Raw genomic sequence first — 27,954 nt, 5'->3', positions numbered from 1 at the left:
TTACTAACGAAAAATTAAAATCTAATTAAACCATAATAAATTTAAAACAGAGAAGATTAAATGGAAAATTAACAAAATCTCAAAACCAACCTCAGAGCAAGAAGAGTGGAGCAACGATAAAAGTTGCGACAGTGGAGGTGGCTCACCGGAGTGTGCCTCGGTGGGGAGAGTGACGAACGTTGCGGTGGTGGAGGCTTGGATTGCATTAGAGGTTCTGCTTCCCCAAATCCACGTTGAGCGCGGCCGGCAGCAGAGGTTTTGGCTCACCGAGAACAGTGGAGCCGTGGTAGAGGCAACGAGAGGAGGCAGAGAACCAACGGTGAAGATGGAGACAATGATGAGAGAGAGGGTGGTGATGAAGAAAGAGAAGGGGAAATTCAAAATGGGAGAGACAAAAGTTCGCGCTATCATCTAAGGCATGGTTATCGTCGATTCCGCATGTGCAAAACGCAATGTTTTACTAAATAATGTTATCGTCGGATTTACCAGCCAGTAAATTTGACAGTAGTGGGGGCGCCATAAATTTTTTTCTGCCAAATATTACTGTCAGAACATCAATTCCAATGATAATATTTAACAATTACGAGTTTATAGCCAAATCTGACCGTAAATTCGACGGCAAACTCGCCATTAACGTCCGACTCTAAATTCGACGGTAAATTCAACAATACTCATCGTTTTACTTGTAGTATCTCCAATTCTCTTCACCAAATCCTAACAATTCACTTCTTGCCCTCACTGATGCGCTGCACGCACACGCTCCGTGTAGAGCCCCACCGGCCACCACAAACGCTCTTTTCCTCGCCGAATTCCAACGATTCACTGCTTGCGGCGGCTTGCAGAACCCACCCTTCCAATAGTAGACACCCATCACAGCTCAAACCGTAGTTCTTCATTCCCTCAACACAGAACTAAGCTTTCAACACATGGTTTGGAGATCTTTCGATATTTTTCCAAATGCCGTTACCAAATTTTCCATCCAATTGCATTATGGAATTTTCGCACTTACTTAATCTAATTTTGTGTACCAAATGATTTACGGCTCTTCATTAGTCGAGTTACATGTCATTAGCATAGTTAAACACTATTTCCATAAATTCAAAGATCACACATGTCGTTCCTACATGAAACATTTTAGCCACCATAGCCACGAACAACACTTAGCCACCACAGACTGCAATATATATATATAAAAGGGTTTTGCTTAAATTACAACTGCATTAGAAACTTCATCATAAAAAAACTTGCTAGCTTATTGGTTAGCTAACACAGTGAGGCAACGGCTATTTCGGTTATGGTAATAATATAGTAGTTGCCCTGTTTCTTTTGTCACAGTAAAATGGGCTTTGAATAGATTTCAAACATGTGAGATGACGATAATTGTGGCTCCTGCATGCATGCATAAGGCATTTCAAAATTAGGATCAAGCTTGATGTTGTTATACTTATGAACAAGCTAAGAGGAAAATTACATGAGCATAGTGCAGGCGAGAGTCCATTCTGCCATAGCCATACTCTTCAGCTTGATGACCAAAATGTCCTTCCTTAGCATTGCGGATTGTAGACCGCATGGCATTCAGCAAGCGCCCATAAGTCATTTTAGCTTCACCTTGCATGGCTTGAATGAAATTGTAAGTCAAAGCTCCTGCACTTTCCATGCCGCTAAATGCCTAATCAACCAAAACATAATCCTCAGGCTTTTTGTTTTGTTAGAAATTCCTTTTCTTATCAGCTTAGTTTTTGAAAGAATTGGTTTATAATTTGGTATCAGACTCATAAAAACAATTTACAGTTTTTGAAAAAAGTGATTTCATGACTAACCGATGTATCGGCTGCATTTCCATCATCATCACAAGCTGAAATGCAAACAGCTACTCCTCCACTTGTGCCTTTGAATGCACCTCTCCGGGTTCTGTGATCTTCCCATCCATAATAACCTTTCCTGTTTAAATAATACAAATTAATCTCAACTTTTTTTTTGGCTGATGTAAAAGTGTAACTAACTAAGTAACTAACCGGTTCATCCTGCACATGAAGGGTAAATCAAGAACAGTGCCGCTAAAGCATGTATCAACAAGGGCGTGGAGCTTGGCGCCACGTGGCAGAGGGCGGACGATTGTTGCGTTGATCTCATCATCAATTATCTTTCCCTCATGCTCATAATCAACAGGGCAGATTGCTTCGTCATACCCATCAAGCTCATCCATGTCATGATCCACTTCTCTGGATCCGTGACCGGAGTAGTAGAACAGCAATGAATCCCCTGGCCGGCAACCTTCTACCAACCACCTCATCGCCATTCTCATGTTGTGCTTTGTTGGGATCCTTAGTGGGTTTCTCTCCTCCGGATCATCTCCACATGCACAACATTTCTTAGTATTATAACATCAAAAATATTATTTGTATACTAAAATCGACCACTAAAATCAGCTACCAATATATTTATGTATAAATATATATGTAGTTTAATTTATTTTTTATGTGTATTTGTATTCTAGCATGTATTTTAAACCGATAGTTGATTTTGGTAGTTGATTTTCATGTACACGGAACATAACTCTTTAAACATAGAATCCACCAAATAAATGAGATCATTCCTTAATAACTACATAAGTTAAACTAACAAAACTCTAAAATGGTCATTTTCGCAAATGTTTACTCAAGCTTCAAGTTTAAAATTAGGCTCAATTGTTAATTGAGGAATTCTGAAGTCCCTACAGAAATTGTGCCCAAGTGGCCAAAATGTGAGTTGGTTAAAGTGGGACCCACCCCTTTCTATTTGATTTCAGCAAGTGAAATATAGGCCTTATTTCATTGCCTAGTTTGAACTATAATCATCAAACCATAGGACATAACAATGAAATTTTAAGATATGAAACATTTGACATATCTAAGGTGCATTTATCTAGTCTATAATAGATATAATTAAGTACCTGTGAGCAAGCGAATGGAATCGGTAGGGAAACCCAACTTGTCAATGAGAAAGTACTTCATGCAGTGAGCATCATTCACAGCACCTTTGATCTTGTTAACTCGCTTACCATAGCTAATACCAAACAACACAGCCCTCTTCTTACCATATGGAGAAGCAGGAGGTGGCGGTGGCTGGGGCGGGCAAGGCCTCGGAAAGCCAGGAGCCAAATCGATGTAGGGAGAAGTTCTATTTGGTAAAAGGTAGTTAGGTTGTGGTTGTGAATAGTCTTGGCAGCCATAACACAGAACGGAAACATAATAGCCTTGCACTGGCACCAACACAGGCCTTCCACATTGCATGCATCTTTCTCTTCTACATGCCAACATGATGATGATTTTGAGCTTTGAACAATGTTAAGAACTTGAGAAGGAAAACATTATTAGATTAAATTCAGTTTGTTGTTGTATATATTGTATTGTAATATTCTATTCCTTTCGGTTGGGATGAGACATATCTAGAATCAGATTCTACTTGCCATTTTTTTCTCCAGTGGAATGCGAATGTAAAACACATCAATATGAATATAATTTGAAGAGAGATAATTTGAAGAGAGAATCAAGTCTAATTGCTTGCGTGGACTTTCCTTTGCACAATGATAAGTAAATACATAGGATATATCTTAGTAAGTCTAAATCCTAGGTTACACACCTTTTAGTAAAAAAAAAAAAAAAAAAAAAAAAAACATATGGCACTTGAACTAAGGCTCATTGACTATCTTTTCCTGTTTGATCAAAGTCTCTATGACTGACAATGGATGGCCCAAAATGATCCATTTGGAGGGTTCAATGGATTTGCACCACAGGAAAAGAAGCCTACTTTCAAATTGTGCTGTTTGAGCAGAACAATCCATGCACACTTATTATGTTATCATTTTATAATGATGACTAAGAAGGGAAACATTGCTACAGCCCAATTCACTAGTTTAATTTCAAATAGCATTCATATTAGAACAAGGAATTCTTTGTGTAGAGAGAGATACATCATTACCTGCCTAAAAAAATGTGATGATTAGACACAATCGATACCAGTAAATATCAACTCATATATAAAATAACTTCCATTAAACCAACCCTGTACATGGACTTAGAGAACTTTTCTGTGGTGTAACTATTATCAGTCTTTACATGAAGTTCTAACAAATTGATTATCATAGTTTTTACATGAAGTTCTAACAAATTGACTACAAGCTCTCTCACATTGTAGTGGATCGTACATGCTTTGAAGAGTAGTTGGGAGATTCTACCTGAAGGCTTCTCCTTTTTTAGGTGCTGAAGACACATGTGCAGACTGCAGGAATGACATGCGGTCAATGAGAGGATACGGAGAAGCTGAGTTTCTACTTAATAGCAGATCATGAGTCCTACAGAGCATCATCTGTCAGTTGCTTACACACTTGTGAGACCCATGATCTGCTACAAAGTAGAGACTCAGTTTTCCCATGCTTTCTCACTCACCACGTGTTATCCCTATAGCCTGCACATGTGTTTTTAGTACCTAAAAATAGGAGAAGCCTTCAGCATAGTAGAATCTTCCAGAGTAATTTTGTCTCTTCATTCATAGTTGATGGAAAACCGTGCTTCATTTCACACACACACATTGTTAGTTTGTTCCTTTCCCTTTACCTTGTATTTGATCAACGAAGAATCGAGTAGCTTCAGTTTCAACCCAGAAAACGTGCTACTAATAATGCATCCCACGTGTCTATGACTATGCTTCTGTTTATTATTCTCGCAATAAATAAACAAGAAACGGATTCCATAGTCTTCTTTTTTAATAGCTGCCCAGAAGACGTAAATTCTACATTAGTTTTTCCTCCTACGGTATTATACAATTATGGTTGGTTTCATTACCTCAGTAATGTTTCAGCGGGTGTAATTATCGGATACACCTAGTGATTAGCCATGTTAGGAAGTTCAAATTCACAGGCCTTAGTACTGTACTAAACATCATATAGACTGCAGCAGAAAATATTACAACAGAGTATCATCAGTTCCCCTGAGTATATATATAGAGATATATACAGGACCATGTGTGATTACAAACAAGGATAAATTGATCATGACCACAATTAACGATACCATCGGCACCAAATGCTGAAAAGTTTCTTCTGGGTCATCTTCTACTTATCTCTCATGGATCATAGCTTCCAAAGTAAGAGGCTACTAGTTTGAAGTTAACAGGAAATTAAATACACTTCCTACAACTGCAGCCATTACCGCAACTGCGAATCAGTAATTACCAGTCTAATATGGTTGCCATTTGGTGATCAACTGTCCAACACATTAATTTGACCAGAGATTTTTGCCTTACAAGCTGGACACATGAATCCAACAGAATCAGGTTGTATTTCAGAATTAAGGGCATCATGGTTGAACTCTATTCCACACCAAACACACACAGTTGTAAGCTGCATAACTTCTTGTGATTCAACCTGAACAGAAGAGGGATATGTTGTTTCCATCACTGTTTTGTTTACCGTATCAGTCTGCACATCAGGCAGTGAAAAGGAATCTTGAACACTTGTAGCATCATGCTTAGTAGTACTGACTTCATCCAATTCCTGGAACCGCTTCACATTTTTATACTCATGATCTTCATTACAAGATTGTTTTCCTACCTGTCAAGAAGCAATAGAAACAATAATTTTCAAGGTTACACATGAGCACTACTGACTAGGGTGAGACATGTCATAGCAGGGGTGCACATGGTAGCTACTCCAAGACACACAAGGAGCTGGAAACATATGCTAGCTAGTAAAGGGCAAGAAAGACATCATGCAAGCATATCTGCTCAATCAGTAAAGAATTTCTATTCCTGGGACATCCAAATGATCCAATAGAATCACAAACAATGAACTTGTTAATCAACAAGGAAAAAACAAAGGAAGTGTTTTATTCCTTGTCCACTACAAAAGGCCTGCATGCTAAATCTCCAGAGGACTATGTACCATGTTTGGCCAAAAAAAACCAATGGTTATAAAAGCTATACTCAAAAGCTGTATATGAAATACAATGGTTCAATACAAAATAAACCTCAATAGAGAAAAACAGCTGGAGCTAACAATAATATCCCACATGCCATGCATGCATGTCATATGAAAGACCTCAAATCAATCACTTTCTAGGGCGACCTTGATCTAATAGGGTACCCCTTAGTTTTTCAACATATAAGATCCCCTACAGAAAAGGCATCCCACAGGTTATGCCTTATACCTTATAAGAGCTGAAAGCAGGAGAGGAATACAAAGATTGCATTTGGGATATAGGAGATTTAGAAACCCTAGAGTCGATCACATTTTCTTCAGAAGCTGGCATTAGCAACTCTTGAACATTGGTCCTAACAGGAACATCTTTGCAACCATCTGAACCAATTTCCAATTCATTCTTATTATTGTTATCTTCATTAAACTTAAACTTTTCTTTGATATTAGAGCAACAAAAATTTTCATTCTCCCCAGAATCTGATATTTTGTCCTTGCAAGATAAATTAAGCAAAGGGCCTTGAGAAGCTCCTCCCATATCAATCCCAGACTTATCAAACACTTCAACAGATGGATTACCATTTTTCTCATTTACACATAACAAACCCGTGTGATCTAGACAAGTAACCATCTTTGCATCAATAACTTGGCTATCATCATCAGTTTCCTCTTCTTCCACATCCATGTGTAACTCTGGACTATCCTGCTGATTTAAAACTTGAACAACATTTGTTCCATTTAAGCTATCTTCCATTTGCTGTTCTGACTCAAAGTTTATATCTTGATCCAAGCTACAAGCAGCAACTTTCGAAGCAGGCTCCATGTCACAATCCTCCATGATAGAGCTCTGAGCAATTTCAATAAGGGCATCCATCCTGGAGAGTCTTGAAAGCAGCATGTCCTCCCTCACTGGAGACTTGTCTGTCCGTTGAACATTTTCCAGACCTGACGAATCTTCAGCCTGCCTCACATTACTCCTAACATGGATCCCCACATGAGAACTGTAGCGACGCCTTTCTGAAAACACCTTGTGACAGAACTGGCACTCAAACTTTCCATCTTTAATTATAACTCCATCTCCAAGAGAAGATCCAAGCCGATATCGTCTTGTTGTTCTCTGGTGAAATGACAATAAGTGCTGCAAGTATGAATCCTTCTCGTCAAAGGTCACATTGCATTTGTGACATTCAAATAGGTCATGTATTTCCACGTCTGCAAGATTTTCCAAACCCAACAAGGCCAATTCCATCCCACGTTCATTAGAAACAGAAAAACTAGGTACATCTGAGTTAGCTACAACAATCTGCCATTCACGTTGATCCTCATGGGCAACACCTGCAGACTGCAGTATAATGGATAAATCACACGTCATAAAATCATAATAGATCAACAGCTGCAGCATGGATTACTTACGTGTTCAGTGATTGCTCTTTGTTCCTGCGGCAAATTCTCACTCCTATGACCGATTTGCAACGGTGCATCACTATGGCCAATAAGAGACTGCAAATAGGAAGCAACTTCTCTACAAGACATAAATTGCTGTCCACTAGGGCTGGAGAACATCACAGAAGAAAAAAATAGTAAACATATAAGCCCTAGAAATTTAACAGTACTGAAAATAGAAAATTTCTTAGCATCAACAAATCGCAAATTATGCATACCAAAAGACATAACTAATTTTCAATTTTATAGCAAAGAACAAAGTTAGGTGTGTCTTAACTCTTAACTATGTCAAGAATTTCGCAAGCTTATAACAGAAAATTCAAATTGCAAACGAATATTAACATGTATGAAAAGGATTAACTTCATTGTATTGAACCTTATGTATCTGCGACAATAGATCCATGCGCGACCATCCTTTCTCTTCAACCCGAGAATAAGCTTCCAACCAAGCGGTAATGCGTCACCGAAATTGGCAGCGTCCACAATCCTCCTCTTCCTCCTCCTGCTTCCCCACTGTCCCTCTAAATCCCTCAGAAACCCTAACAGCTCCTCCTCTCCCTGCAGTCCGTCAGTCCGCCTCCTCAGCTCCTCCGCAAAAGGATCCTCCGCCTTCGCTAGATCCATCAGATTGATCACCACTCCGTTCTTGTTCACAATCTCCATCCCGCTGTAGGATTCCTCCAAGTTCACCTTCACCTTCGGCTTCCGCCCTCTCTTCCTCTTCCTCTCTCCGAATTTCACCATAGCGAGCTCTCCTCTCCCTTCGCCAGCACCACCTCCGTGGTAGGCGACCAGCGCGGAAGCGGAAGAAGGCGGAGCGAACTCGACTTGGTCGAATTTGGGATCTTCCCTGATATACTGTTTCAGATAATCGATGATCACCCGGTTCTCGGCATTTCCAAGGTCATCGGAAGGGAGAGAAGGTAGCTTAGCGGCGGGGAGGAGGCCGGCAACACGGCGTCGGCGGCCGGTGGGAGAGGACTCGGGGCGGCGAGGACGGGAGTATGTCTGGCGGCGAGATCCGGCGCTCTCGTTGAAGAGAGACGGATCGATTTTGGGAGTGACGAGGTGGCGACGGGTGGAGTGGAGATCGAAGGCGGAGAGGGAGGAGAGAGACAGGGCATGGAGCTCCGACTGTGAGAGAGTTGTAGTGTCTATCCGAGCCAGGGATTCTAAGTTGAGAAATTGCTGCTGCGCTGGCGGCGCCGGCAGCTGCGAGGTAGCTGCAGTGGCGGTGGCCATTTTACGCCACGGCGGCGATGAGATCCGTTTCTCTTTTGTTAGCTGAGCGAGGCCGAAGAGTGAAGATTTGACTTCGAACTTGGAAGTTTGACTTGCTGTAGCTGTCTTATTTAATTTTGGTTGGTCTTAAATTTTCATCCAAACCACGTTTAAGGGATCATGTTAGAACGTAGAATTATGTTAACACAAGTATGGATAAAGGATAATAAATAACGAAGTTCGTATATTGATATTATATTACGAGCACATGTATATGTGTATAAAAGAATAATGTTTAGACATTTTAATTTATTCTTTTATTATTCAAATATATATTTTAAAAAATATAAATGGTTAAAAAATTTATTTTTTTATAAATTTAAAACATAATTAAGGATATTATAACTTAAATTTTTATCTAAAATGATTCCTCTTTGTTTATTATGTACGACTCTTAGAATAGCAAATCTTTCTCGTATTGAAATTGAAATTGACGTGTACCCCACCAATCTCGGAGATAAACCCACAACTGATTACTGACCTAAGGACTCGGAGAAACTAAACAAAGTAGAAACTCCCAACTAAATTGTGGACAGGTCAGCATCATCTCTCAACTATCACCCATAACCACAGAACCCAATCCCTCAAATCCGATCACGACTCTACACAGGTCAAAGATATCAATAACGGCACTCATCTAACATTTCGAAAACAAACAAACTGACACACTACTCGTCTATAAAAACAAACCTAATAAACCACGAAGAGCCAGGTCACATAACTCATTTCAGTTTATCACTCCTTATTCTTATATAATTCATATACTTACTTGAGCATCGGAGTGCTTTTTGCAGGTGCGCCTGCCGCCGTGTTTCAAGAGGACCGAGGTTAATCCGCGACGACCCCGGACGACGTCTAGCTCAGCCGGAGGTCCAAACTGTCACCTGGAAGTCACATACCTCGGTGCACTCAGGACGGAATATTTGGCGCCCACCGTGGGGCCCGAAAGTTACACTAACCCCACTTTCTTTCCACATTGCATTTTGTGTTCTTCTCTTACGCGGGGTTTATCAACCTTCCGACATGGCTGACAATGGAGTTCATCAACTCAGTCAGGCCGAACTTGTGGCCCAAATGGCCGAGCTGCAAGCGGAAGTCAAGAGGTTAGCAGAGCTATCAACCCAGAACAGCAAACGAGAGGAGGGCAATTCCAAAGGCTCAACCCAAGGCGGCACCGATCTAATAGGTGTCAACCCCCCAAGGAGAAACTGACCTTGGACAACCCATTCTCTGAAGAAATCACGAATTATCAGTCTATGATGTTTTTTAACAGACCTAATAACGATCCTGTGCTTTGTAGAGCTTTTCCTACTTACCTTGACGGAGCTGCTTTGCTTTGGTTTTCAAAATTACCTGCAGGATCAATCGCTTCCTTCGAGGAACTAGCAAGGTCTTTCATCAACTAGTTTGCAGCAGCATGAATCTACATACACGGATCGGACTACCTTAGCACCATCCGCCAGGGTCCACAAGAAAGCCTGAAGGATTATATGACCAGGTTTACAGACGCCACCATGGAAATACCTGATCTAAATCCTGCCGTCCACCTACATGCCCTCAAGGCCGGTCTCCGACCCGGAAAGTTCAGAGAAATAATCGCGGTTACAAAGCAGAAGACACTAGAATAGTTCTGGGAAAGGGCAGCTGGACAAATGGAGATTGAAGAACACTGTGAGGCCGACAAAACCGAAAGAAGACCAAGAGGGGAAGACGACAGAACACCAAGGTCGGCGAGCACTAAAGACCTCAGCAAACCATTCAAGTTCATCCCAAAATTCGACAACTACACCAGATTCAATACGAAGAGGGAAAAGATAATCAAAGAAATACTCAACGCCAAAATTATAAAACCACCAACAAGAGCTGGGAGCTACCAAGATCAGCGATTCGTCGACAAAAGTAAACACTGTGCCTTCCACCAGAAGTATGGTCACACAACCGACGAGTGCGTGATAGCCAAAGATCTCCTAGAAAGATTAGCTCGGCAGGGCCTCCTAGATAAGTACATAGAAGGAAGGAAGTATAAGGAGAGCGACAGGAACAAAGAAGAACGCCAGCAAACCTCAAGCAAGGACACCAATAAATGGTCAAACAACAACCCACCTAAAGGGGTTATAAACTGCATATCTGGGGGATTCGCGGGAGGAGGTGAAACAACCTCGGCACGGTAGCTTCAATGCCAGCAATCGAAGGAACAACGCTACCAGATAACAAAAATACGCCCGACCTAGAGATCACTTTCAACCAAACTGACATATGCTCGGCCGCCCCTGACTCAGACGATCCGGTAGTAGTCTCTATCCAAACAGGCGACCTTTTGGTAAGAAAAGTCCTTTTGGACCCAGGTAGTAGTGCAGATGTCCTCTTTTACTCTACTTTTTCAAAATGAATTTATCTGAAAAACTAATGCAACCCTCATCCGGAGAATTAGTAGGATTCTCTGCAGAAAGAGTGCCGATCAAAGGTTATATATGGCTAAGGACAACAATAGGAGATCACCCGTTATCAAGAACCATAGACATACAATACCTAATAGTTGACTGCCCCAGTCCTTACAATATTATTCTTGGAAGACCTGCTCTGAACATGTTCAGAGCAGTCTGAACATGTTCAGAGCAGTCATTTCCACTTTTCATCTATGTGTTAAATTTCAGGCACAAGGCGGCAAGATAGCAACAATACATTCTGACCGCCAACAAGCTCGGCAATGCTATAATGCAAGCCTAAAAAGGTCGGATACAAGCCAGAAACAACATGAAGTCCAGTCAATACATGACACGGAAGTTTTGTCCTTAGCCGAGCTTGATCCTCGAGGAGACACCCAAGAAAGACCTCAACTAGTAGATGAGCTCCAGAAGATTCAACTGACCCGCACACCGAAACAGGTAACATACATCGGTCAAGCACTACAGGGACAAGAGAGGTCGGAGTTGATAAGAGTATTACAAGCCAATGCTGATCTATTCGCATGGACCCTAGCAGACATACCCGGCATAAGCTCAGACATAATCTACCACAAACTGGCCACTGACAGAACAAGCCAACCTATAGCTCAGAAGAAGAGGAACCTCGGGGCAGAAAAATCAAGGGCAGCCTTAGAAGAAACAGAGAAGCTCCTTAAAGCCAACTTCATCAAAGAAATCCGCTTCACCACATGGCTCTCAAACGTGGTAATGCTAAGAAAAAACTCAGGTAAATGGCGCATGTGCGTCGACTTTACAGATTTAAACAAAGCATGCCTTAAAGATGCTTACCCTTTGCCGTGCATCGATAAACTCGTAGACAATGCATCAGGTTTCAAAAGCTTAAGCTTCATGGATGCATACTCTGGATACAACCATATCCTCATGCATCCAGAAGACTAAAGCAAGACAGCATTTATAACTGAACATGGTAATTTCTGTTATAGAGTCATGTCATTTGGTCTAAAGAATGCAAGTGCAACTTACCAACGACTGATGGACAAAGTATTCCGGCACCAAATAGGTCGGAACATAGAAATTTATGTTGACGATATGGTCGCCAAGACCACTCAAGAGCGGTCACACTGCGACGACCTCAAGGAAATATTCGAACAGATCCGATCATACAATATGAGACTCAACCCGGAAAAATGCGCCTTCGGAGTTCAAGGAGGCAAATTCCTCGGATTTATGCTAACCTCACGAGGAATTAAAGTGAACCCTGAAAAATGCGAAGCAATACTCAACATGGCAAGCCCTAAAACGATGAAAGAGGTACAACAATTAGCAGGAAGGGTAGCCGCAATATCTCGGTTCTTGCCAGCAGTATCAAGCCGATCATACCTGTTCTTCCAGACGATCTTAAAGAATAAAAAATTCCAATGGACAAAAGAGTGCGAGAAGGCGTTTGCCGAGCTTAAAACTATCTTATCATCACCACCCGTGCTGCAATGACCTGAAGTCGGTAAACCCCTATATTTATATTTGTCTATTTCCAATTACTCTATAAGCTCGGCTCTTGTCATCGAGACAGGGAAGACACAACAGCCAGTATACTTCGTCAGCAGAGTCATGCAACCAACGGAACAAAGGTATCCGAGGATAGAACAGCTAGCCTTAACACTCGTGGTCACAGCAAGAAGACTAAGGCACTATTTTCAAAGCCACACAATGATAGTAAGGACAAACCACCCATTAAGGCAAATACTGACAAAACCAGAACTGGCCAGACGTTTGACCAAATGGTCAATCGAGCTCTCGGAATTCGACATTCAGTTTCAACCAAGATCGGCCCTCAAAGCACAGATCCTCGCCGACTTCATCACGGAACTGACTCCTGATGAGCACAACAAAACATGGGAGTTACACATGGACGGAGCGTCAAGTCGGGAAGGAGGTGGGGCCTGGATAATCCTGAAAGAAGGAGACGAAGTGGTAGCTGAACAAGCCCTCCAGTTCCATTTTTCAGCAAGCAACAACCAGGCCAAGTACGAGGTCCTCATATCAGGACTCAAACTCACCCTAAGGCACCAAGTACAAAATCTGACAGCCCATTGCGACTCCCTTTTGGTAGTCCAGCAGATCTGAGGAGAGTTCCAGGTAAAAGATCCCTTGCTAGAGCAATATTGGCTCATAGCAAAGGATCTCATTTCAAAATTCAGCTCGTTTATTATACTACATGTGCATAGAAAAAAGAATGTTAGAGCAGATATATTATCCAAACTCGCCGCCACTAGGGCAGATACACAAACATCAGCACTATCACAACTTACACTCACAAAACCTAGCATTGAACTATTATACATAGAAAACATTAACCGCCTCCATGACTGGAGAACACTTTTTCTTAAGTACATAAATACAGGCACCAAACCCAGGGACGAGCTCAACCCACAACACTTCAGGCGTAAGGCGAGCTTCTACACAAGGATAGCGGGAGAGCTGTACAGGCGCGGTTTTTCACAACCATTGCTAAAATGCCTAAGCGAAGATGAAGCAAAAGAGGTGATGGACGAAGTTCACGAGGGCGTATGTGGAAACCACATAGGAGGACGAGCTCTCGCCGCAAAAATAGCCCGAACAGGACACTATTGGCCGACCATGAATAGGGATTGCATAGCAAAAGTCAAGACATGTGACAAATGCTAAAAGCACGAAGCCATCTCTACAAAGTCGGTCGAGGTATTACACAGCATAGAGGTAAGCTGGCCTTTCCACAGATGGGGGTTCGATATCCTCGGCCCATTTCCAATAGCACCAGGACAAGTAAATTTCTTTTAGTATCAATAGACTACTTCTCAAAATGGATAGAAGCACAACCCTTAGCAAGAATAACAGCCGAAAAGGTACGATCTTTTATATGGAAAAACATAATATGCCAATTTGGAATACCAAGGAAAATAATATCAGACAATGGTAGACAATTTATAGATAATAAGCTCGGCTCATTTCTAAAAAATTTTAATATACAACATCATTTTAGCTCGGTCGAACACCCACAAACCAATGGGCAGGCCGAAGCTGCTAACCAAGTTGTATTGCAGGCAATAAAGAGAAAGCTCGATAATGCGAAGGGAGAATAGGCCGAGCTAATCCCGAAAATATTGTGGAGCTACAACACCACAGTACAAAACACCACAGGTGAGACACCCTTCAAGTTAGTCTATGGTTCAGAAGCATTAATCCCTGTAGAAATCGGGGTCCCCACGTTAAGAGACGAGCTATACGACGAACAACATAATATAAGAGCCAAAAATGTCGAGCTTGACCTGGCCAAGGAAGACAGAGAAATCGCCGCCATCAAACAAAGAGCCCAGAAACAACTGGCAGAAAGGAAGCACAATAATAAAGTTGTTCCGAGGACATTCATGGAGGGCGATATAGTCCTCAGACGAACAGAAGAAGGCAGACGACCTCATTCACACGGCAAGCTAGCCGCAAACTGGGAAGGCCCGTTCCGAATATCAAAAGTACTCGGAATGGGGGCTTACCAACTTCAAACACTACAAGGCAACACAATGTCAAGGAACTGGAATGTTTCCTCCCTAAAAATGTACAGATCATGACTTGTACAATCGGCGAATGAAGGTACTCTTTTTCCCCCTTAGAGTTTTTTTCCAAAAAAGGTTTTGCCTCAGGAGGGTTTTAACGAGGCCGGACGCACAATACATTCAAAGAAATGCGAATGACTATCTTCAAACAATTCCAATTCTAAACAACAAATCCGGAAACAATAAAGCATATGCTAACAAAATCATAGTAAACGATATTTTCAAACTTGTCCAAAACATGGCTGAAACAAAAAACATCATTCAAGTTTCAAAACAAAAAACAAGAATAAGTACAGTCAAACAGACCAAAACATCGGTCTACAAAGCTAAGCTCGGCCAAACAGAAAATAAGTTACAAATATACAAATCAAGAAGGAGCATTCTTATCATGCTCCTTGGCAGTACCATCCACGATCATTTTCCCACCAACCACGATCTTAGTCACGTCCAAACGGTCACAGTCAAAGTCAGGAGCCAAGAAGGAGATCTGGCTAACAGCACGATCAAAGCCAGAGGAAAACATCTCCATTCCTACCTCCTCTAATTCATGAACCCAAGCAATTAACTTCCCTTTGGAAACATCACTCTCTTTGATGTCAGCTTGCAACAACCGAACCTGATCCCTTAAGCGAACAACCTCATCCTCAGAATCCTTTGCCCTGGCTACAGCACTAACCACGGCATCATCTTTCTCCTTCAAAGACCTCTCCAACTCAGCAACTCTTTCCTTATAAGATTTCTCAAGTTGAGAAACCTTATCTACAACCTCCTGTTATTCAGCACCTATGAGCTCGGTAGTACGGCCAACACATAGTAAGCGAGAGGCAACGATCTACAAAAACCACAAAACGTAAGGATCAAAAATACCAAAAGAAAATAAAAGAGCCCATATAGAAAACCGACCTGAACAAACTTTCCAAGGGCCTCCATGCCAACCCGTCGAGTCATGAGCATGTCCCCCGGGTACTGGGACGGCCTATCCGAAAGCTCGGCGAAATTGAATTGATCACTCCACAAGGACTGAGAACTAGACCCAGGAACGAAGCCATGAAGTTTCTTCTGACGATCAAAAGCAACCCCACCATCCCCATGGGCCTCCTGCTCGCCCTCCGAGATGATCTCTAACAACCTGTCATTATCATCCATCCTCCTCTTATACGAAGACGTCGGCTGGGCAGCAGAATAAGCAACTTGACCACCATCGTCCTTCTGCACCCCGCACCACCAGTGCCTTTCTCTTTCTTCTTCTTCAAGAAGGACTAAAACTTCGTCGGATCAAGAAGATAAACTCGGCCACCTGAAAGCACCAAACATTAGAAAATATAAGAACATCAACAAACCTAATAACAGACAAGCAATGATACCTATATATGCTTTCAAGCCCTCATTATCACCAGAGTCATACAAATACAGAAGTTCAGAAATCGATAAACACTCTCCAGCAGCAAAGCTCTCAACCAAGAAATCTAAAAGGAAATCTTCCTCCTCACTCCGCTCAGAGGCCTCAAGAATCTGACTCGGCTCAGAACACCAGTAGAGAGGAAACCTTTCAATAAGCTCATTATCCAAATAGAACGGGTACTCAATCTCAGCTGTCCTAACTTTAACAAATAGGGATTTAAAATTCTTGAACGAAGATTTGTACAAGAGAAACAAGGAACGACCCGGAAAACTACTAAGACAAACCCACAAACCCTTTCGAACGCCTTTTGACTGAAACAGAGAGAAAAACAGGGGCAACGAACAAGGAAAAGAGAAGAAATCCATCAAGCACTTAAAGGCACGAAGAAATGCCCAAGAATTTGGGTGAAGTTGTGAAGGTGCGCAATTGAGCTGCGTAAGAATGTCACACTCAAAAGAAGTAAAGGAAAATCTCACACCAAATTCAACGATAAAGGGAGTATACATGTAGAAATACCCCCAATCGCCCCTCCTCTCACAAACCCTATCAGTATCAGAACAGGGAAGGAGTTCAACAGCAGCAACAGAACCGCCCTTAACAACATTCAGACTACCCAAATCAGATATGGACTCGGCAGTGGTAAACGAGGAAGAACAAGCCCTAACGTCGTCATGGACCCAATGATACGGATCATCTTCCCTCTCCTCAACTGCTTTCAACTTTTATTTCCCCTTCTCTCTCGTCATAGAAGTAATAGTAAAAAGCAACGAAAAGAAACACTAACCTTGCAAAGACATGAGGAAGGTTAAACCGTAAAAAATGTAACAGCAAAATGTAAAGTCCCGAAGCAAGTTACAGCTATTATTGCAAGTCCACTAAATTAGTGGGAACCTTAGTCAATAACTACCACTAACGTGGGAAATCAAAAAACATAAAGGCAAATTAAATAAGGCACAACCCGCAAGAGTAACCAAAGAGTCTCCCCAATTTCTTTTTCAAATTCCTTCAACAGGCCACAGAGGCCCAGCAACAACAAAAAGCTATAAGGCCACAAAAGAAGGGAGTCAACAACAAATCAACTAAAGTTCGCCTACCGTTCTTCCGTACAACACTAGCCGAACTTAGGGACTATGACGTGTACCCCACCAACCTCGGAGATAAACCCACAACTGATTACCGACCTAAGAACTCGGAAAAACTAAACAAAGCAGAAACTCCCAACTAAATTGTGGATAGGTCAGCATCATCTCTCAACCATCACCCACAACCACGGAACTCACTCCCTCAAATCCGATCACGACTCTACACAGGTCAAAGATATCAATAACGGCACTCACCTAACATTTCGAAAACAAACAAACTGACACACTACTCATCTATAAAAACAAACCTAATAAACCACAAAGAGCTAGGTCACATAACTCATTTCAGTTTATCACTCCTTATTCTTATATAACTCATATACTTACTTGAGCGTCGGAGTGCTTTTTGCAGGTGCTCCCGCTGTCGTGTTTCAAGAGGACCGAGGTTAATTCGCAACGACCCCGGACGACATCTAGCTCAGCCGGAGGTCCGAACTGTCACCTGGAAGTCACATACCTCGGTGCACTGAGGACGGAACAGATATTATATTACGAGCACATGTATATGTGTATAAAAGAATAATGTTTAGACATTTTAATTTATTCTTTTATTATTCAAATATATATATTTTAAAAAATATAAATGGTTAAAAATTTTATTTTTTTATAAATTTAAAACATAATTAAGAATATTATAACTTAAATTTTTATCTAAAATAATTCCTCTTTGTTTATTATATACGACTCTTAGAATAGCAAATCTTTCTCGTATTGAAATTGAAATACAATTTATCATCAAATTCCATGGCATCAAACATAAAAATTGATAGCATTATTTTTCAGGAAGGTAGCAGTAGGAACTAATTCAAAAGAAGCGCTTCAATGTTGCATCTTGCATGCGTTGCTGGTTACAATTTATAAGGGATAAAAATGGATCGATCTTTCAAACATTTCAAAGCATTTCTCTGAAAAATATTCTGTAGGAGAGTGTCCAGCTCCCTATATAAAATTAATATGTCAAATTTAGCTCATCTCATCCAAAATACAGTTTAATTGGTTGCATAAAATTGGAAGCTATGAACATAGTAAACTAAACAGATATCTTATACCTTAAGAGTTGCATAGGTTAAACGATATCCTGTATTAGAATATGCAACCTTATACCTACAAGCCGTGGTTAAATACATTATTTTAAAGTCCTATAACATCAGCAAATTAGCAATGTATGAGAATCTATCTATTTATAATATATAAAAGTTGATACTAATTTTTTTTAAGGAATCACTTAAATAAAGATGTCAAAAACATCTTTTTTATAAAAATATTTTTTAAAAATTAAAATTTAACACATATAATCAGTTAAATTATATTATTTTTATTAAAATTAGACTGGATAAATCAGTTTAGTAAAAAAATTAATAAATTAAATTTTAAACCGGTATAAATTAATATTTTTTATAAAAATTACTATAATATCCCTATTATAAAACACAACTAAAATATCCCTATTATATATATATATTAATTTTGAAAATTTTAAATTTTAACCCTATAAACATAGAGAAGAAAAGGGTTAGAATTTAGAATTCTCAAAATTAATATATATAATAAGAATATTTTAGTAATTTTATATAATAGAGGTATTGTAGTCATTTTTTATAAAAAATAATATTAATTTAGACGGATTTAAAATTTGATTCACTATTTTTCGGTCAAATTAATTTGTCTGACCTAATTTTGACAAAAATAACATAATTTAAGTTATTATATGTGTTAAATTTTAATTATTAAAAAATATCTTTAAAAAAAGACGTTTTTTACGTCTTTATGGAAGTATCTCCTTTTTTCTAACCATCTTTTCTTTGTTAACGATACCACATCAGCAATTCTAATAATTTGGCAAAAGATTAAAACCAACCAATCACTATTTAGTAAAATATTTTTAAAAATTAAAACAAAAATTTTTTATCTATTATTATTCAATTGAAACATCAAGTACTAATTAAATGTAATAAATATACATTAAAAGTATCATAATAATGATAATTATAAAAAATTTCAGTTACAAATATTTAAATTCTACAACTTATACATATTAAGACTCTTACTACTTTTTATTTCTTAATCTCTTATATTAATTGTCAAAAATTTCTTAAATTTAATATAACATTTTTATATGTTTTTCATTCTCATTCATTCATTTTTTTAATTATTTACAAAAAAAAACGCAAGAGGTAGGAAATTAGAATTCCAAGGGTTAATGAATGCAAAACACATTACTGTAGAGAATGGTAGGAAATTAAAAAATTATTTTAAGTAAAGATTAAAAAAGGGCAATTTACACATATAAAATGATTGAAGAAAACGTTTACGCAAATACAACATTGGTAATTTCCAGACGCAAATGCAACAAACGCAACTATATATAATCCGCTACACCCTGCAGCGGAACTTAATTGCATGTAAACCGCTACAGGGTATCGCAGATTACGTTGAGGGCGGGGTTACTCATAAACCGCTACACCCTGTAGCGGTTTATGACCAAATGGCTTTTATGCATAATCCGCTACACCATGTAGCGGATTATAAGTATAGTGGGTTGTCTATATATACCGCGTGAGGCTGTAGCGGAAATCATTTGAGTTATTTTGGAAAGAAAGTTAGAGAGAGAAAGTAGAGAGAAGGGAGAGAAAATTTAAAATATTTGAGTAGTTTGGAAGAATGGAGGATGAACGGCGGTTGTATCGGCTCGACGGCGTTGCTCACGTAGCCAGAACCATCGATGCAGAGGTAAGTGTCTGTATTTCCAAACACTATTTTAATAAATGTATATTTTATTCAATATTAAGAAAGTAATTCATTAATTAGATAGATAGAGACTTAGTTTAGGTTTTGGTTTGTAAATGAAAATTTGAAATATAAACTTTGACATCTAATATTTAATAGTCAAGTTAGAGAGGTAAATTAGTAATTTCAAAACCCAAGTAGCTTAAGACTAGAAATACAAGCTATAGTTTGGTTGGTGATGTTATTGTTAGAAATTAAGCCAGTGTTCTTTATTTCTGAAAATGCAGCCAACCCGATGTGTGTATAGTGTCCGTAGACAACAGAATATGCCGTTACATGATAGGATCATACCTTACTTAGAGAGGGCTGGGTTGTACCACCTGGCTAGGCTGAACGCGCATTGGCTCTAGATGGATAAACCTCTGGTCAGCGCATTTATTGAGAGGTGGCGGCCTGAGACCCACACTTTCCATATGCCATTCAGAGAGTGTATTATCACGTTCCAAGACGTGGCATACCAGCTCGGGCTGCCTGTGGATGGCCAGGCTGTTTCCGGGTGCATGACAGACTTCCACATGCACATCGAGGGGGCCAGACCAGCATGGGAGTGGTTCGAAGAGTTATTTGGTGAGCTTCCGCCACCAGATAAGAGAAAGTTATACACAGTCCAATTCACATGATTTCATGAGCGGTTCAGGGTGTTACTAGCGGATGCTTCGGAGGAGACCGTGTGCATATATGCACACGCGTATATTATGATGCTTCTGTCGACATAGCTGTTCATGGACAAGAGTGCTAATCGAGTCCACCTTCGCTGGTTGCCTTTTGTGGTGAGACTTGACAATATGGGTAGCTATAGCTGGGGCGCCGCTGCATTGGCGTGGCTGTACCAATGCATGTGCAAGGTGGCGAACAGAAATGTCACCAACTTGGCTGGAACCCTACAGTTGCTACAGTCATGGATCTTTTGGCGGTTCCCCACGCTGAGGCCGCCGGGTTTTGATGCCTTCTCTTTTCCATTGGCATTCAGGTATACTTTAATTCATTATTTCTTTCAAGTTCATTACGTTCTATATTTGAAATTACATACTTACATGCTATTTCTGCTACTCAAATGGGCCACATATTTGCCCTCTTCTGATGGGAAGGAACGGCGGATTATACAGTATCGTCTGGCATTGGATCGACTGACTCATCGAGATGTAAGTATTTTGTTTTTGTTTGTTGTTATTTTAATTGTTTTTTTCACACTTATATGTATACATTGGTATAATGCTGACCTTGCCTCCTGTCCATCAGATTGTGTGGGAGCCTTATGGTTTGCTGGACGTACTGGCAGTCATCCATCCGGAGATACTAACCGAGGAGCACAGCCGGTTATGGCGGGCTATCACCAGCCTAATCTACTTTGCAGTTATTGAGTGGCATCAGGTTGACAGGGTCTTTCCACAGCTAGGGGGCATACAGCATTTGCCTGAGCCAGCGCTCAACATAGAGTATCTTCATAGTAAGGACGGCAAGGGTGGAGATAGATGGTTCCCCACTTACTATAGGACATGGCATCAGCATTGGGACGAGCGAGTTCGTTCTGTGTTGAGTGTCCAGAGAGTTCCTGATCCTGGTCCATCCATTGAGTACCTGGACTGGTGGCACCGTGTTGCACATAGGATTCTGTCACCAGGAGTTGCTTTCGCCGACCCAGGTTCCGGACGATGCTATACTCAGAGTGTCGTCGCAGGCGCCAACTAGAGTTCCAACGTTCGATATGCCGGATAACAGACGTTTGGAGCGGAGACGATGCATCGGTACACGTGCCACTGATCGCGACTGGCGCTGGCTAGACAACATGATGCAGGAGGAGGAGGTTGGTGGTGATGACGGAGGCCAGGCAGATCATCGCCTTCGCCAATCTTCTGCTAGACGACGAGCTGCTCGTGGTGGAGGAGCACCTTCCGTCCACCACGATGATGAGGCAGGATCGTCCCGTCAGCACCCTACAGACACTCATGCTGGTGGCACCACGGAGGCTAGTATGGGTGGTACACCTTTTACCCACGTATCTAGCTCTCAGGTACTATATGGGTGTAGCACACAGCTGTTAGCCGATCTTGCTACCACTTCTTTCACCATGAATTTGGACGATCAGATGGGTGGACCCCAGTTCTATGCGAATTTTGATGAGTTCATACGGGGTGACGACGTTCATCAGTACCAGAGCCCGATTCCAGGCGGCCCTTTAGACCCTACGGAGTATAGGCCACATCCAGTGGATATGCCTGAGACCCAGGTTCCTGAGACCCAGGTTCCTGAGACCCAGCTCCCAGTCGACTTGAATGAGCCCGCAGGCAGCCCGTACGACACTTGGTTCGGGATGGGGGGACGCCACCATCTGCATTTGGAGTTGGGGCACAGGAGGCTCCGCTGGGAGATCGGCGAGCGGCTAGGGTTAGGCGTCCGACTCGATGTGGCACAGGCTCGCACCTACTTGGTCCATTCGGAGGCGATCATGATGTTGACGGTGACCAGCAGTAGCGTCCGACTCTCTTAATTTTCGACAGTTATCCATGTATGAATTATGACTTATTTATTTTCTGTTAGGGTTAACGACTTGTGACAGTTATATCTGTATTAGTTATGTAGTTATACCTGTATTATTTCTGTACGAGTTACTGCGAATGACGATAAAATTTTGTATCAATTCGTGCATTTTGCATCACGGGTTTTAAACCCTAACATATAAACACCACTATACTCATAATCCGCTACAGGGTGTAGTGGATTATGCATAAAAGCCATTTGGTCATAAACCGCTATGGGTAGCGGTTTATGAGTAACTCCGCCCTCAACGTAATCCGCGATACCCTGTAGCGGATTACGTGCAATTAAGTTTCGCTGCAGGGTGTAGCGGATTATATATAGTTGCGTTTGTTGCATTTGCGTCTGGAAATTGCCAATGTTATATTTGCATAAATGGTGCACGAAATTGCAATAACACTTTTGCAATCCCGCACAACTAACCAGCAAGTGCACTGGGTCGTCCAAGTAATACCTTGCGTGAGCAAGGGTCGATCCCACGGAGATTGTCGGCTTGAAGCAAGCTATGGTTATCTTGTAAATCTTAGTCAGGATATCAGAAATTATCAGGAGTGATTGTAAAAAGCAAAAGAACATGAATTGGTTACTTGTTTTTCAGTAGTGGGGAATAGGTTGAGGCTTTGGAGATGCTCCATCTTCTGAATCTCTGCTTTCCTACTGTCTTCTTCATCAAACACGCAAGGCTCCTTCCATGGCAAGCTGTATGTAGGGTTTCACCGTTGTCAGTGGCTACCTCCCATCCTCTCAGTGAAAATGTTCCTATGCTCTGTCACAGCATGGCTAATCAGCTGTCGGTTCTCGGTCAGGCAGGAATAGAATCCATCGATCCTTTTGCGTCTGTCACTAATGCCCCGCCTGCTAGGAGTTTGAAGCACGTCACAGTCATTCAATCATTGAATCCTACTCAGAATACCACAGACAAGGTTTAGACCTTCCGGATTCTCTTGAATGCCGCCATCAGTTCTAGCTTATACCACGAAGATTCTGGTTAAGGAATCCAAGAGATATCTACTCAATCTAAAGTAGAACAGAGGTGGTTGTCAGGCACATATTCATAGTTGAGAATGATGATGAGTGTCACAGATCATCACATTCATCCGGGTTAAGAACAAGTGATATCTTAGAATGGAAGCAAGCATGATTGAATAAGAAACAGTAGTAATTGCATTAATCCATCAAGACACAGCAGAGCTCCTCACCCCCAACCATGGGGTTTAGAGACTCATGCTGTGGAAGGTATACAATGAAATGTGTAAAAATGTCATGAGGTCCCAGATACAATGTCAAAAGATCCTATTAATAGTAAACTAGTATCCTAAGGTTTACAGAAATGAGTAAATGACATAAAAATCCACTTCCGGGCCCACTTGGTGTGTGCTTGGGCTGAGCAATGAAGCATTTTCGTGTAGAGACCTTTTCTGGAGTTAAACGCCAGCTTTCATGCCAGTTTGGGCGTTTAACTCCAAGTTTTATGCCAGTTCCGGCGTTTAACGCTGGAATTTCTGAGGCCGAATTGCTACGCCGGTTTGGGCCATCAAATCTTGGGCAAAGTATGGACTATCATATATTGCTGGAAAGCCCAGGATGTCTACTTTCCAACGCCATTGAGAGCGCGCCAATTGGGCTTCTGTAGCTCCAGAAAATCTACTTCGAGTGCAGGGAGGTCAGAATCCAACAGCATCTGCAGTCCTTTTTAGTCTCTGAATCAGATTTTTGCTCAGAACCTCCAATTTCAGTCAGAAAATACCTGAAATCACAGAAAAACACACAAACTCATAGTAAAGTCCAGAAAAGTGAATTTTAACTAAAAACTAATAAAAATATACTAAAAACTAACTAAAAGATACTAAAAACATACTAAAAACAATGCCAAAAAGCGTATAAATTATCCGCTCATCACAACACCAAACTTAAATTGTTGCTTGTCCCGAAGCAACTGAAAATCAAAATAGGATAAAAAGAAGAGAATATACTATAGACTCCAAAATATCAAAGAAACATAGTTCCAATTAGATGAGCGGGACTAGTAGCTTTTTGCCTCCGAACAGTTTTGGCATCTCACTCTATCCTTTGAAGTTCAGAATGATTGGCATCTATGAGAACTCAGAACTCAGATAGTGTTATTGATTCTCCTAGTTAAGTATGATGATTCTTGAACATAGCTAGTGTATGAGTCTTGGCTGTGGCCCAAAGCACTCTGTCTTCCAGTATTACCACCGGATACATACATGCCACAGACACATAATTGGGTGAACCTTTTTAGATTGTGACTCAGCTTTGCTAGAGTCCCCAATTAGAGGTGTCCAAGGTTCTTAAGCACACTCTTTTTGCCTTGGTTCACAACTTTATTTCTTTCTTTCTCCTTTTTTTTTCTTTTTTTTCGAAATTTTTTTTCTGCTTTTTCTTGCTTCAAGAATCATTTTGATGATTTTTTAGATCCTCAATAACAGTTCTCTTCCTCCTCATTCTTTCAAGAGCCAACAATTTTAACATTCTCAAAACAACAAATTCAAAAGACATATGCACTGTTCAAGCATTCATTCAGAAAACAAAAAGTATTGTCACCACATCAAACTAATTCAACTAGTTTCAGAGATAAATTCGAAATCCTGTACTTCTTGTTCTTTTGTGATTAAAGCATTTTTTTTCTTTTAAGAGAGGTGATGGATTCATAGGACATTCATAGCTTTAAGGCATAAACTTCAAATTTTATTAATTATGAATTAAGAACAGGACTCAAATATAGATATAAGATGAGACTAAAAAAAAATAAAAATTGGAATGGAAAACAAAAGAAAAACGCAAAAATAGGCTCCTAATGATAGAGGTTTTCACAGAGTTAGGACTCAACAACCTTGATTTTGAGAAGTGGATGCTCCCTCAGCTTGAGAGGAGAGCTTTTGGCGTTTCATCTCTTGGAGTTCACGCCCCTGCTTCTCTTGTTCCTTCAGCAATTTGCAGAGCATGCAGTTCTGATTCTGCTGTTCTTCCTTCAGTTGCTCCATAGTTTCTTGCAACTTGGTGATAGATGCTTCTAGGCTGGCCCAGTAGCCAATTTCAGGGAATTCAGGGAGGAACTCCTGCGCCCTCCTTTTGATAGAGTTGTCTTGCACTTGTCCTTCTATTGACTTCTTGGTGATTGGATGTTCAATGGGTATGAATTCATCTACTCCCATCTTCACCCCAGCCTCTTTACAGAGCAAGGAGATCAAGCTTGGATAAGCCAGTTTGGCTTCAGTGGAATTTTTATTTGCAATTGTGTAGATCTCACAAGCAATCACATGATGCACCTCCACTTCTTTTCCAAGCATAATGCAATGAATCATCACTGCTCTCTTGATGGTGACCTCTGAACGGTTGCTAGTGGGCAATATGGAACGCCCAATAAAGTCTAGCCAACCTCTTGCAATTGGTTTGAGGTCTCCCCTCTTGAGTTGGTTTGGGACACCCTTAGAATTGGTTATCCACTTAGTTCCCGGGAGGCATATGTCCTCTAGAACTTGATCCAACCCTTTATCTACTCTCACCATCCTCCTATTAAAGGAGTCAGGATCATCTTGCAGTTGAGGTAACTTGAAGATTTCTCTTATTTTGTCCAGATGAAAGTACATAACTTTCCCTCTGACCATAGTTCTGTAGGTATGGTAAGCGGTTCCAGTCATTCTCTGCTTATCTGTCAGCCACGGATTTGAGTAGAATTCCTGAACCATGTTCCTTCCAACCTTTGTCTCAGGATTGGTTAGAACTTCCCATCCTCTGTTTCGAATTTGCTCTTGGATCCCCGGATATTCATCTTCTTTCAGATCAAATTTAACTTCCGGGATCACTGACCTCAGACCCATTATTTTGTGATAATGGTCTTCATGTTCTTTAGTTAAGAACTTCTCTTGATTCCAAAGATTCTTTGGATTAGTCTCTTTCTTTCCTCTTAAATTGGTTTGTTTTCCCTTAGGAGCCATGATCTTGATGAATCTTGGCTTAGTGATCACGGAAAAGCACACCAAACTTAGAAGTTTGCTTGTCCTCAAGCAAAAGAAAAGAGAGGAGAGAGGGGGAGGAAGAGGAAATTCGAATGGTGTGGTGGAATGAGGGAGCCAAACGTGTATTTATAAGGTGGGGAGGGGAGTTTTCGAAAAAAGAGAGAAATTTGAAAGGAGATTTGAGAAGATATGGAAAGAAATTGAGAAAAGGGTGAAATTTTTGAACAATGTTTGTAATTGATTTGAAATAAATTTGAAGAATGGTTTTGATTTTTGAAGATTTGAAAGTGAATGATGACTGATTGAAGTGTGATTTTGTAGAAAAGTATGGGTAAGAAAAGGAAAGTGTGAAAAAATTTGATTTGAAAACAAAATTGTGGTCCCCCCACCTTGCTGGCGTTAAACGCCCAGAATGGCACCCATTCTGGCGTTTAACGCCCATTTGTTGCCCCTTTTGGGCGTTTAACGCCCAGCCAGGTGCCCTGGCTGGCGTTAAACACCAGAAATCCTTTATCACTGGGCGTTTTTCTAAACGCCCAGGATGCTGCACACCTGGCGTTAAACGCCCAGAATGGTGCCCATTCTGGCGTTTAACGCCCAAAATGGCACCATTCCTGGCGTTAAACGCCCAGAATGGTACCCATTCTGGCGTTTAACGCCCAAAATGCCCCTTACTGGCGTTTTTTTTCGCCAGTAAGCTCATTTTCTCTGCTTTTTGAGCTGAATCCTTCTGTAACTCTGTGAATTCCTTCATTTTTGATACTTGCCTCTGTAAGAACTAATCATATAACCTCCTAATGACTGGGTTGCCTCCCAGCAAGCGCTTCTTTACTGTCTTTAGCTGGACCTTTACTGAGAATCACTCAAGTCTCAGTTTTGAACATTCCTGCTCAAAATTGCTCTCAAGATAATGCTTGATTCTCTGTCCATTAACAATGAACTTTTTGTCAGAATCAATATCTTGAAGCTCAACATATCCATATGGTGACACTCCTGTGATCACATACGGACCCCTCCACCGGGATTTGAGTTTTCCTGGGAACAATTTGAGCCTGGAGTTGAAGAGCAGAACCTTTTGTCCTGGCTCAAAGACTCTGGTTGACAATTTCTTGTCATGCCACTTCTTTGCCTTTTCCTTGTAAATTTTTGCATTTTCAAAGGCATTGAGTCTGAACTCCTCTAGCTCATTTAACTGGAGCAATCTTTTTTCACCAGCTAACTGAGCATCCATGTTTAGGAATCTGGTTGCCCAGTAGGCTTTATGTTCCAGTTCCACAGGCAAATGACAGGCCTTCCCATACACCAATTGGTATGGAGAGGTTCCTATAGGAGTCTTGAATGCTGTTCTGTATGCCCACAGAGCATCATCCAAGCTCTTTGCCCAATCCTTTCTTCGGGCTATCACAGTCCGTTCTAGG

At 40.9% G+C, this 27,954-nt stretch overlaps 2 protein-coding genes across 2 annotated transcripts; both read right to left on the bottom strand.

Annotated features, from left to right (window-relative positions):
• Nucleotides 1-1,132: 1,132 nt before the first annotated feature.
• Nucleotides 1,133-3,334, bottom strand: LOC130954092 (metacaspase-1-like). The gene is made up of 5 exons (XM_057880832.1): nucleotides 2,933-3,334; nucleotides 2,016-2,352; nucleotides 1,821-1,941; nucleotides 1,472-1,669; nucleotides 1,133-1,389 (listed from the first exon to the last, which is right to left on the bottom strand). Exons 1-5 carry the CDS (start codon nucleotides 3,297-3,299, stop codon nucleotides 1,330-1,332), a joined length of 1,083 nt encoding a protein of 360 aa, XP_057736815.1. The 5' UTR covers nucleotides 3,300-3,334; the 3' UTR covers nucleotides 1,133-1,329.
• A 1,574-nt stretch (nucleotides 3,335-4,908) lies between these two features.
• On the bottom strand, nucleotides 4,909-8,808 carry LOC130955552 (uncharacterized). Its single transcript, XM_057882442.1, has 4 exons — nucleotides 7,773-8,808; nucleotides 7,367-7,505; nucleotides 6,186-7,295; nucleotides 4,909-5,590 (listed from the first exon to the last, which is right to left on the bottom strand). The coding sequence occupies exons 1-4, from the start codon at nucleotides 8,636-8,638 to the stop codon at nucleotides 5,240-5,242; spliced, it is 2,466 nt and encodes an 821-aa protein (XP_057738425.1). The 5' UTR covers nucleotides 8,639-8,808; the 3' UTR covers nucleotides 4,909-5,239.
• Nucleotides 8,809-27,954: the final 19,146 nt, after the last annotated feature.

The sequence above is a fragment of the Arachis stenosperma genome, chromosome 10, assembly GCF_014773155.1.
Source record: "Arachis stenosperma cultivar V10309 chromosome 10, arast.V10309.gnm1.PFL2, whole genome shotgun sequence".
In the NCBI taxonomy this organism is placed as follows: domain Eukaryota; kingdom Viridiplantae; phylum Streptophyta; class Magnoliopsida; order Fabales; family Fabaceae; genus Arachis; species Arachis stenosperma.
Note: the sequence above shows the minus strand (reverse complement) of the source record. Positions and strands in the feature narration are given on the sequence as shown.

Bases quoted from the DNA above. Each gene is read 5' to 3' on its own strand.
- LOC130954092 (XM_057880832.1), bottom strand. From the start codon at position 3,299: ATGTTGGCATGTAGAAGAGAAAGATGCATGCAATGTGGAAGGCCTGTG. The intron at 2,353-2,932 runs GTACTTAATTAT...GTGCATGTGGAG, and splicing joins TTCCATTCGCTTGCTCACAG to ATGATCCGGAGGAGAGAAAC. The intron at 1,390-1,471 runs GTAATTTTCCTC...GCATGCATGCAG, and splicing joins CTCGCCTGCACTATGCTCAT to GAGCCACAATTATCGTCATC.
- LOC130955552 (XM_057882442.1), bottom strand. From the start codon at position 8,638: ATGGCCACCGCCACTGCAGCTACCTCGCAGCTGCCGGCGCCGCCAGCG. The intron at 7,506-7,772 runs GTTCAATACAAT...GATGTTCTCCAG, and splicing joins TATTGTCGCAGATACATAAG to CCCTAGTGGACAGCAATTTA. The intron at 5,591-6,185 runs GTATAAGGCATA...GCTTCTTGACAG, and splicing joins CTGCTTTCAGCTCTTATAAG to GTAGGAAAACAATCTTGTAA.